The 12,261-nt window shown below is 47.8% G+C and overlaps 1 protein-coding gene across 4 annotated transcripts in view; it reads right to left on the reverse strand.

Moving 5' to 3' along the window:
• Positions 1–331: 331 nt before the first annotated feature.
• LOC142311093 (uncharacterized) overlaps positions 332–12,261 on the reverse strand; it is a 53,034-nt gene continuing 41,104 nt past the window's right edge. For 3 of the 4 annotated variants that reach the window (XM_075349183.1, XM_075349181.1, XM_075349182.1), the window contains exon 14: positions 333–1,891. In XM_075349183.1, the coding sequence (XP_075205298.1) occupies positions 1,080–1,891 (812 nt within the window). In that variant the 3' untranslated portion in view covers positions 333–1,079. Of the gene's footprint in view, positions 1,892–12,261 lie in introns of all 4 variants that reach the window. The other variant, XM_075349184.1, reaches the window with a different exon arrangement.

The raw sequence follows: 12,261 nt of genomic DNA on the forward strand, positions 1-12,261 counted from the left end.
AGCTGAACATTTCTTGGAAATACCCAGTAAAGAAGACCGGAACAGTAAGAGCATGTTCACACAGTGCTGCAGATTTTGGGATAAAAAAAACCATAACATATTACAGCAAATGGTAAAACTATACTGTGGCATAAGTTCCTTAACACCACGGTGGAGTTGTCTTTTAATAAACAGAACTTTGAAAAACGACTTTTGATGATTGAGTCATTTGAAAGTGGGCAGTAAAAACTGTTCTCCCTTATTATACAGAAATAAAGTTCCTTCTGTGTGTCATTACACAACCTCAATATTACATCACCTATAGGGCCATCCAGCTCGGCTGGCCTAAGACAACACTACAACATCCTCAATCTGTATTTCTAATAATTTATTCACGAACACACACAATGCATGATAAAAAATTTGTTTTACAAAAGCAGGAAAAAAAGGAATATCCTTAATAGAAGACAGTGATGGCAAACAGTGTTCCTCGAAGTCTCAGTAAGACTAGGCATTTTTCTTTTTACATTTCATCTCTAGATAAATGTATGCATGATTTCAGGCAAGAAATTGTGAATGTGTATGTAAAGTCACCAAATCTCAACCACTGGAAGCCCAAATTGACTCTTGTTTTGTAGTGTTTTGCCACAGTGACAGAATGGAGGAGTAGCACTGCCTCGATTGCCAGGAGCATGAGTTTCTGTACCGTGCAATTCAGTTTTGTAAAGAAAAAAAGATGGGGGCGATGAAAGAATATGTCTTCTCATCGAGCCTGCATTGAAGTATTCTTTCTTGAACAAGTCACTTGCTTCTTTGTACATTATTTCTCGCTACAGGGCAATGTAAAAGGACAAGTGTTCAGAGCATATTTCTTATTTCAAAGCCCTGCCATAAATTGGCTTTACATACTGCTCCCTACTTCCAAAATAAAGACTGGGCGCAGTGGACTGAATCTTCAGAACTGCCTATTATACTTGTTTTGTGTTATTTGTGGAATTGATGAAACTCATTAAAAAAAAACAATAAAAAGCTAAACTAAAAGATAAGTGGGGAACATGTATTTCAGATGGAGCTAGTTTTTTTGACATTTAGAACTAGAATTATGCTAATTTTTCCTTTTCATGGATCCTCATTCGATGTTTATCAAGACTTCCTTTGCGGGTAAAAAACTTTCCGCACTCCATACATAGAAAGGGTTTTTCCTCTGTATGAATAACTTTGTGTTTTGCAAGGTTAGATTGGTTGGCAAAACCTTTTCCACACTCGGCGCACACATATGGCTTCTCTCCTGTGTGGATGATCCGATGTGAAATAAGGTTGGAATGGTTGGCAAAGGATTTCCCACATTCAGCACACATATATGGTTTCTCGCCTGTGTGGATTATGAGGTGGGCATTAAGACCAGACTTGCTGGAGAAAAACTTGCCACATTGTGAACAGGAAAAGGGTTTTTCTCCGGTGTGAATTCTCAGGTGCTTCACAAGAGCTGGATTATTGCTGAAACACTTCCCGCAGGCTGGGCAGACTACTGGCTTATCTCCCGAATGGATTTTCTCATGCATTTTCAGATTAAATTTACTGGAAAACAGTTTCCCACATTCCATGCAAGAGAAAGGCTTTTCCCCAGTATGAACTCTTTGATGGCTGATGAGGCTTGGTTTATAGGTAAAACATTTGCCACATTCGCCGCAGGAAAATGGCTTCTCCCCTGAATGAGATCTCTGATGCTTGTTGAGGTAAGAATAAAGGCTAAAACCTTTCCCACACTCAGAACATATAAATTGTTTTTCATCCATGACGTTCTCATTGTAGACCCCAGAGATACTGTCACAATTTGATTTGAAGCTGGCAGCTCTAGACGTTGTGGCAGAGAGATACAAGTTTTCACTGTAGTCATAACCAACTTCATAACCTGATAAGAGAGACATAGAGTTAAATATGCACTGAAAATAGATGAGAACAAAAACCATTAACAAAAAACATTGTGAACATATCTGTGTGTAATCCATCACTGGAAAATAGGTTTTTAATTGTTTACATTAAAAAAACAAAAGCATAATGGTAAGAAAAACATATCTACATATTTCACTTTGGCCGGTAGACATCACCACACATGCACACACTTTGTCAATATCACACCGCCTATGTTGTTAAAGTGTCCCTGCTCCCTGGCATTGATTCGGTTCTCCTAAACTCAAGAAAGCCGCTTCATTTAATCATATTAACGTACATCTTACCATCATATAAAAATAAACACCAGGCAATAGACAATGATAAAAAAATATCAAAAGGATAAAAATCAAAGTCGAATATCAAGATTTTCTATTTATGCAATAGCGTTATCATTTACAGTATAGAAATCATTCTTGTCACCATGGTAGGATCTCAGGGGGCACTCAACAATGTGCTGGATAGTTTGCCGATCTGCTCCACAGTCACAGGTCGGAGAGTCAAATTTTCCCCACTTATACATGAAATCTGCACAGACGCCAGAGTTTTTTCTGATAAGATTTAGAGTAACCCATGTTTTCCTTGGTAGATTGAAGCCTGGTGAAGGCTTTTGTAAGTTAGGGAACGTTTGGAGCGCGCTGTTTTCTACACTGACCCAAAGTTCTCGCCATTTCTCCTCTAGGGGCTCTTCTCCACTGGCGTTTTTTTTTTCTCCAAAACCCATCGCCTGGAAAAACGGATTGCAATCTGTCAAAGGGTTTCATATGATGCAGTCTCCATTTCCCCGTTTTTACACGGGGTCTCCTTGAAATCGCAGCATGCTGCGATTTGATGCGATTCTCAGCTCTCTCACCCCCATGCAATCCTATGGGGGTGAGAAAAAAGGCAGAATCCGGGTGGCATGCGCATGTCACACGGATCCTGACACTTGCATACTGCGTCAGACTGGCTACCGGAGGAATCTCCAGTAAAACTAGTCCTGGCCGCGGTTACCTGCACTGAACTCCGGAGCTGTCCCCTGAGCTCCAGAGTGCAGCCTGAACAGCGAGCGCCGAGTGATTGATTCCCCGGTGATTGCTGTTCAGGTCAGCACAGCTGCAAACAGATCAGGCAGATGCTGCAGCTCAGATTACAGCTCTGGAGCTGAGTGCAGGTAACCGCGGCCAGGACTGGTTTTACAGGAGTTTTCTCCCGTAGCCAGGCCTACGCTGCTTGCCTAAAAACTCACATAGCACTCGCATGACACTCACATGTCATACGGATGCTATGTGAGGAAAAAAAACACACACCGTACGCAGATCACACGCAGATCACATGCAGGATACTCGACTCACATTTTGAGCAGAGTATCGCTGTGATTCTTTACATGCCAGTGGAGAAGAGCCCTAAGGGCTCTTCTCCACTAGCGTTTTTTTAATCACAGCGATACTCAGCTCAAAATGTGAGTCGAGAATCCTGCGTGTGATCTGCGTGTGATATGCGAACAGTGTGTTCACATAGCATTCGTATGACATGTGAGCGTCATGCGAGTGCTATGTGAGTTTTTAGGTAAGCAGTGTAGGGCTGGCTACGGGAGAAATCTCCTGTAAAACCAGTCCTGGCCGGGGTTACCTGCACTCAGCTCCAGAGCTGTAACCTGAGCTCCAGCGTTCTGCCTGATCTGTCTGCAGCTGTGCTGACCTGAACAGCAATCGCCGGGGAATCCATCACTCGGCGCTCGCTGGTCAGGCTGCACTCTGGAGCTCAGGGGACAGCTCCGGGGTTCAGTGCATGTAACCGCGGCCAGGACTGGTTTTACAGGAGATTCCTCCGGTAGCCAGTCTGACGTGGTATGCAAGTGTCAGGATCCTTGTGACATGCGCATGCCACCCGGATTCTGACTTGCATGGGGGTGAGAGAGCTGAGAATTGCATCAAATCGCAGCATGCTGCGATTTCAAGGAGAGCCCGTGTATCGTCTGAGAAAAACAGGGAAATGGAGACAGCATAATTAGAAACCATTTGCAAGATTGCAATCCGTTTCTCAATGCAATGGAATTTGGAGAAAAAAAAATGCTAGTGGAGAAGAGGCCTAAGGCTGGAATCACACTTGTGAGTGTAAAATCGGTCCGAGTCTCATGCTTGAAAGTAGCATGAGCGCTGTTCAAGTTGTGATCAGTGTGCAATGCAACTGCAATGCGATTCTGGGATTTTTCTCATGATTGCAGTCCGTGTGCAATGCGCGTTTGATGCGTATGGGATCCGTTTTTATTCTCAGCAGCTATGTCATCTGCCATTCAGATCTGCTACATGGCTGCTGATAGCAGACACAGACAGAGCCATGTAGCAGAGCTGAATGGCCACTGACAGCAGACACAGACAGAGCCGCACGATCAGAATGAAGTCGGATGAACTTCACCCGACTTCATTGTCATCCCGCGGCTCTGTCTGTGTGTCATGCCTGATTTTCGGTCACCGGTGAAGGTCTCACAGGTGACCGCAAATCCCCTGAGTGACCGCAGTGAGCCGCGCTATCAGCGGTGCCGTCACTGAGGTTACCGGCGGCCACAGCTGCAGTCTTCCAGCTGAGAGCAGTGGCTGCGGGTAACCTGAGTGATGTCATCGCTGATAGCGCGACTCACTTCAGTCGCTGCGGGGAGCTCACAGAGAGCGGTCGTGGTCTGTGACCGCTCTCTGTCAGCTTCTGATGTACCAGAGCTGAAAGCGTCGTGGGACCTCTGTGGATTACGTCGGACATGGAAGGGTATTTGGGGACTTGAATAAAGAGGTGAAAGAAGGGTTTTTTTTGTTATTCATTTCAAATAAATGATTTTTTGGTGCATGTCTTCATTTTCTTTATCTTACAGGTTAATTATGGAAGGTATCTCGGGGAGACGCCTGCCATGATTAATCTAGGACTTAGTGGCCGCTATGGGCTGCTGCCATTAACTCCTTATTACCTCGATTGCCACCGCACCAGGGCAAATCGGGATGGCCGGGTACAGACCTGGGACTGTCGCATCTAATGGATGCGGCAATTCCTAGCGGCTGCTGGCTGATATTGTTAGGGTGGGGGGCTCCCCATAACGTGGGGCTCCCCATCCTGACAATACCAGCCTTCAGCCATGTGGCTTTACCCTGGCTGGTATCAAAATTGGGGGGAACCACACGCCGTTTTTTTTAAATGATTTATTTAATTTACTGCACGATATAGACATGCCCACCGGCGGCTGTGATTGGTTGCAGTGAGACAGCTGTCACTCAGCGTGGGGGTGTGTCTGACTGCAACCAATCATCAAATTTTTCACTGTTTGTTTCATTGCAGCCATTTGGTAAATTCAAAGAAGTTCATTGTTTTATCATTAATAAACACTCTGCCCCCCATCTTGACAGAAAAAAACAGAAATGTAGAAATTTTTGCAAACTTTTTAAACAAGAAAAACGGAAATATCACATGGTCATAAGTATTCACACCCTTTGCTCAGTATTGAGTAGAAGTACCCTTTTGAGCTAGTACAGCCATGAGTGTTCTTGGGAATGATGCAACAAGGTTTTCACACCTGGATTTGGGGATCCTCTACCATTCTTCCTTGCAGATCCTCATCAGTTCCGTCAGGTTGGATGATGAACATTGGTAGACAGCCATTTTCAGGTCTCTTCACAGGTGTTCAATTGGGTTTAGGTCAGGGCTCTGGCTGGGCCAGTCATAAATGGTCAGAGTTGTTCTGAAGCCACTCTTTTGTTATTTTAGCTGTGTGCTTAGGATAATTTTCTTGTTGGAAGGTGAACCTTCGGCCAAGTCTGAGGTCCAGAGCACTCTGGAAGAGGTTTTATTCCAGGATATCTCTGTACTTGGCCGCATTCATCTTTCCCTTAATTGCAACCAGTGGTCCTGTCCCTGCAGCTGAAAAAACCATAGCATGATGCTGCCACCACCATGATTCACTGTAGGGATTGTATTGGGCAGGTGATAAGCAGTGACTGTTTTTCTCTAAACATACCACTTAGATTTATCACCAAAAAGTTCTATCTTCGTCTCATCAGACCAGAGAATCTTATTTCTTATAGTCTGGGAGTCCTTCATGTGTAGTTTGCAAACTTTATGCAGGCTTTTATAATGTCTTGCACTGAGGAGAGGCTTCGGACGGGCCACTCTGCAATAAAGGCCCGACTGGTGGAGGCTGCAGTGATAGTTGACTTTGTGCAACTTTCTCCCATCATCAAATTTTTCACTGTTTGTTTCATTGCAGCCATTTGGTAAATTCAAAGAAGTTCATTGTTTTATCATTAATAAACACTCTGCCCCCCATCTTGACAGAAAAAAACAGAAATGTAGAAATTTTTGCAAACTTTTTAAACAAGAAAAACGGAAATATCACATGGTCATAAGTATTCACACCCTTTGCTCAGTATTGAGTAGAAGTACCCTTTTGAGCTAGTACAGCCATGAGTGTTCTTGGGAATGATGCAACAAGGTTTTCACACCTGGATTTGGGGATCCTCTACCATTCTTCCTTGCAGATCCTCATCAGTTCCGTCAGGTTGGATGATGAACATTGGTAGACAGCCATTTTCAGGTCTCTTCACAGGTGTTCAATTGGGTTTAGGTCAGGGCTCTGGCTGGGCCAGTCATAAATGGTCAGAGTTGTTCTGAAGCCACTCTTTTGTTATTTTAGCTGTGTGCTTAGGATAATTTTCTTGTTGGAAGGTGAACCTTCGGCCAAGTCTGAGGTCCAGAGCACTCTGGAAGAGGTTTTATTCCAGGATATCTCTGTACTTGGCCGCATTCATCTTTCCCTTAATTGCAACCAGTGGTCCTGTCCCTGCAGCTGAAAAAACCATAGCATGATGCTGCCACCACCATGATTCACTGTAGGGATTGTATTGGGCAGGTGATAAGCAGTGACTGTTTTTCTCTAAACATACCGCTTAGATTTATCACCAAAAAGTTCTATCTTCGTCTCATCAGACCAGAGAATCTTATTTCTTATAGTCTGGGAGCTACAAGACTGCAGTGCTAACTACTATACCGCCTTGTGAAAAAGAAAGTGCTATCGGTTTTTCACAGACTGCTAAAAAGGAAAAAATAGAGAAAAACTTTTTTTTGTTTCTCATATGAGGAAAAACTGCTAAAACGCGGCCCAAAGTCTATGTAAAAACTGGCACACTGACCAAACTCTGAGGACACTCTGACAAGAAAAAATGAAACGCTGACCGATTTTCTTGAAAGATGAAATCATTGAAATATGAGCCCTAACTCTTATCATTAGGTGTTCAATTATCTTTAAAGGGAACCTGTCACCACTTTTTTTGGCGTATAAGCTGCGGCCACCACCATCGGGTTCTTATGTACAATATTCTAACATGCTGTATATAAGAGCCTAGGCCGCTGTGAGAACATAAAAAGCACTTTATAATACTTACCTAATGGTCGCGTGGTTGGCCATATGGGCGTCTTCGTTGTCCGGTGCTGGCGCCGCCTTTTTCGGCCATCATTGTTCTCCTTCTTATCTAGCCGCGGTGCATGACAGGTCCGACGTCATACACACTCGCCGGCATTCAGGTCCTGAGCAAGTCCACTTTGATCTTGCCTGACCAGGGTAGATCAAAGTATTGTAGTGCGCCTGAGCAGGACCGGCGAGTGTGTATGACGCAGCCGCGTCATGCACACAGGCTTCAGAAAGAGGACGAAGATGGCCGAAAGAGGCGGTGTCGGCACCAGAGACGCCCATATGGCCCACCGCATGATCGTTAGGTAAGTATTATAAAGTGTTTTTATGTTCTCACAGGGGCCTGGGCTCTTATATACAACAGCATGTTAGAATGCTGTATATAAGAGCCCGGTGGTGGTGGCCGCAGCTTATACACTAAAAAAGTGGTGATAGGTTCCCTTTAAGGCTGTCTTGGAAGAAACCATTACAAATTGTGAAAAGAAGGGAATTTTGTTTACTTACCGTAAATTCCTTTTCTTCTAGCTCGTATTGGGAGACCCAGACAATTGGGTGTATAGCTTCTGCCTCCGGAGGCCACACAAAGTATTACACTTTAAAAAGTGTAACCCCTCCCCTCTGCCTATACACCCTCCCGTGCATCACGGGCTCCTCAGTTTTGGTGCAAAAGCAGGAAGGAGGAAAGTTATAAATTGGTCTAAGGTAAATTCAATCCGAAGGATGTTCGGAGAACTGAAACCATGAACCAAAAGAACAATTCAACATGAACAACATGTGTACACAAAAGAACAACAGCCCGAAGGGAACAGGGGCGGGTGCTGGGTCTCCCAATAGGAGCTAGAAGAAAAGGAATTTACGGTAAGTAAACAAAATTCCCTTCTTCTTTGTCGCTCCATTGGGAGACCCAGACAATTGGGACGTCCAAAAGCAGTCCCTGGGTGGGTAAAAGAATACCCCAATAAAAAGAGCCGACAACGGCTCCCTCTTACAGGTGGGCAACCGCCGCCTGAAGGACTCGCCTACCTAGGCTGGCATCTGCCGAAGCATAGGTATGCACCTGATAGTGTTTCGTGAAAGTGTGCAGACTCGACCAGGTAGCCGCCTGACACACCTGCTGAGCCGTAGCTTGGTGCCGCAATGCCCAGGATGCACCCACGGCTCTGGTAGAATGGGCTTTCAGCCCTGCAGGAATCGGAAGCCCAGAAGAACGGTAGGCTTCAAGAATCGGTTCCTTGATCCACCGAGCCAAGGTTGACTTGGAAGCCTGCGACCCCTTACGCTGGCCAGCGACAAGGACAAAGAGCGCATCAGAACGGCGCAGAGGCGCCGTGCGAGAAATGTAGAGCCGGAGTGCTCTCACTAGATCTAACAAATGCAACTCCTTTTCACATTGGTGAACTGGATGAGGACAAAAAGAAGGTAAGGAGATATCCTGATTGAGATGAAAAGGGGATACCACCTTAGGGAGAAATTCCGGGACCGGACACAGAACCACCTTATCCTGGTGAAAAACCAGGAAGGGGGCTTTGCATGACAGCGCTGCCAACTCCGACACTCTACGGAGCGATGTGACTGCCACTAGAAAGACCACCTTCTGCGAAAGACGTGAAAGGGAGACATCCCGCAGTGGCTCGAAAGGTGGTTTCTGAAGAGCCTTTAGCACTCTGTTAAGATCCCATGGTTCCAGCGGCCTCTTGTAAGGTGGGACTATGTGGCAAACTCCCTGCAGGAACGTGCGGACCTGCGGAAGCCTGGCTAGACGCTTTTGAAAAAATACGGATAGCGCAGATACTTGTCCCTTGAGAGAGCCGAGAGACAACCCTTTGTCCATTCCGGATTGAAGGAAAGAAAGAAAAGTGGGTAAGGCAAACGGCCAGGGAGTAAAACCCTGATCAGAGCACCAGGATAAGAAGATCCTCCAAGTCCTATGATAGATCTTGGCGGACGTTGGTTTCCTGGCCTGTCTCATAGTGGCAATGACATCTTGAGATAAGCCTGAGGACGCTAGTAGCCAGGACTCAATGGCCACACAGTCAGGTTGAGGGCCGCAGAATTCAGATGGAAAAATGGCCCTTGAGACAGCAAGTCTGGTCGGTCTGGGAGTGCCCACGGTTGACCCGTGAGGTGCCACAGATCCGGGTACCACGACCTCCTCGGCCAGTCTGGAGCGACGAGGATGGCGCGGCGGCAGTCGGACTTGATCTTGCGTAACACTCTGGGCAGCATTGCTAGAGGAGGAAATACATAAGGCAGTCGAAACTGCGACCAATCCTGAACTAATGCGTCCGCCGCCAGAGCTCTGTGATCTTGAGACCGTGCCATGAATGCCGGGACTTTGTTGTTGTGCCGAGACGCCATGAGGTCGACGTCCGGCGTCCCCCAGCGGCAACAGATCTCTTGAAACACGTCCGGGTGAAGAGACCATTCCCCTGCGTCCATGCCCTGGCGACTGAGAAAGTCTGCTTCCCAGTTTTCTACGCCCGGGATGTGAACTGCGGAGATGGTGGAGGCTGTGGTCTCCGCCCACAGCAGAATCCGCCGAACTTCTTGGAAGGCTTGGGGGCTGCGCGTGCCGCCCTGGTGGTTGATGTACGCGACCGCCGTGGCGTTGTCCGACTGTATGCGGATCTGCCTGCCCTCCAGCCACCGATGGAACGCCTTTAGGGCTAGGTACACTGCCCTTATCTCCAGAACATTGATCTGAAGGGCGGACTCTGTCGGAGTCCAGGTCCCCTGAGCCCTGTGGTGGAGAAAAACCGCTACCCACCCTGACAGACTCGCGTCCGTCGTGACCACAGCCCAGGATGGGGGCAGGAAGGATTTTCCCTTCGACAGAGAAGTGGGAAGAAGCCACCACTGAAGAGAGGTTTTGGCTGCCAGAGAAAGGGAGACGTTCCTGTCTAGGGACGTCGACCTCCTGTCCCATTTGCGGAGAATGTCCCATTGGAGTGGACGCAGATGAAACTGCGCAAAGGGGACTGCCTCCATCGCTGCCACCATCTTCCCCAGGAAGTGCATGAGGCGCCTCAAGGGGTGTGACTGGGCCCGAAGGAGAGAGTGCACCCCGGCTTGCAGCGAACGCTGTTTGTCCAGCGGAAGCTTGACTATCGCTGAGAGAGTATGAAACTCCATCCCGAGGTAAGTCAGTGATTGGGCCGGAGTCAATTTTGACTTTGGGAAATTGATGATCCACCCGAACCTCTGGAGAGTCTCCAGAGCAACGGCCAGGCTGTGTTGACATGCCACCCGGGAGGGTGCCTTGACCAGGAGATCGTCTAAGTAAGGGATCACCGAGTGGCCCTGAGAGTGTAGGACTGCCACAACGGATGCCATGACCTTGGTGAAGACCCGTGGGGCTGTCGCCAGGCCGAAAGGCAGTGCCACAAACTGAAGGTGTTCGTCCCCAATGGCGAAACGCAGGAAGCGTTGATGCTCTGGTGCGATCGGCACATGGAGATAGGCATCCCTGATGTCGATTGATGCTAGGAAGTCTCCTTGTGACATCGAAGCGATGACAGAGCGGAGGGATTCCATGCTAAACCGTCTGGTTCTCACATGTCTGTTGAGCAATTTGAGGTCCAAAACGGGACGGAATGATCCGTCCTTTTTTGGCACCACGAACAGGTTGGAGTAAAAACCGCGACCACGTTCCTGAAGGGGAACGGGAATCACAACTCCTTCTGTCTTCAGAGTGTCCACCGCCTGAGCCAGTGCATCGGCTCGCTCGGGGGCGGAGATGTTCTGAAGAAGCGAGTCGGAGGACGAGAGCAGAACTCTATCCTGTAACCGTGAGACAGAATGTCTCTCACCCATCGGTCTTGGACATGTGGCCACCAGGCGTCGCCAAAGCGGGAGAGCCTGCCACCGACCGAGGATGCGGTTTGTGGAGGCCGAAAGTCATGAGGAGGCCGCCTTAGAGACGGTGCCTCCGGCGGTCTTTGGAGGACGTGACTTAGACCGCCATGCAGAAGAGTTCCTCTGGCTCTTCTGTGGCCTGTTGGACGAGGATGATTGGGATCTGGCTGAGGGCCGAAAGGACCGAAACCTCGCCTGAATTTTCCGTTCCTGAGGTCTTTTTGGCTTGGATTGGGGTAAGGACGAGTCCTTTCCCTTAGATTGCTTAATAATTTCATCCAATTGCTCGCCAAACAATCGGTCGCCAGAAAAAGGCAAACCGGTCAAGAACTTCTTGGAAGCAGAGTCTGCCTTCCATTCGCGTAGCCACATGGCCCTGCGGACTGCCACCGAATTGGCGGATGCTACCGCTGTACGGCTAGCAGAGTCCAGGACGGCGTTCATGGCGTAGGATGAAAAAACCGACGCCTGAGAAGTCAAAGACGCTACTTGCGGAGCAGAGGTACGTGTGACCGCATTAATCTCAGACAGACAAGCTGAGATAGCTTGGAGTGCCCACACGGCTGCAAAGGCCAGGGCAAAAGACGCGCCTGTGGCTTCAAAGATGGATTTCATTAGGAGCTCTATCTGCCTGTCAGTGGCATCCTTGAGCGATGAACCGTCAGCCACTGATACGACGGATCTAGCCGCCAGTCTAGAGACTGGAGGATCCACCTTGGGACATTGAGCCCAACCCTTGACTACGTCAGAGGGGAAGGGGTAACGTGTGTCATTAAGGCGCTTAGAAAAGCGCTTGTCCGGAAAAGCTCTGTGCTTCTGGACAGCATCTCTGAAGTTAGAGTGATCGAAAAAAGCACTCCGTGTACGTTTGGGAAACCTAAACTGGTGTTTCTCCTGCTGTGAAGCCGACTCCTCCACAGGTGGAGGCGGGGGAGATAGATCTAGCACCTGGTTGATTGACGCTATAAGGTCATTTACTATGGCGTCCCCTTCAGGTGTATCAAGATTGAGAGCAACGTCAGGGTCAGAGCCCTGGGCTGCGACCTCTG

The sequence above is a fragment of the Anomaloglossus baeobatrachus genome, chromosome 5, assembly GCF_048569485.1.
Source record: "Anomaloglossus baeobatrachus isolate aAnoBae1 chromosome 5, aAnoBae1.hap1, whole genome shotgun sequence".
Taxonomy (NCBI): domain Eukaryota; kingdom Metazoa; phylum Chordata; class Amphibia; order Anura; family Aromobatidae; genus Anomaloglossus; species Anomaloglossus baeobatrachus.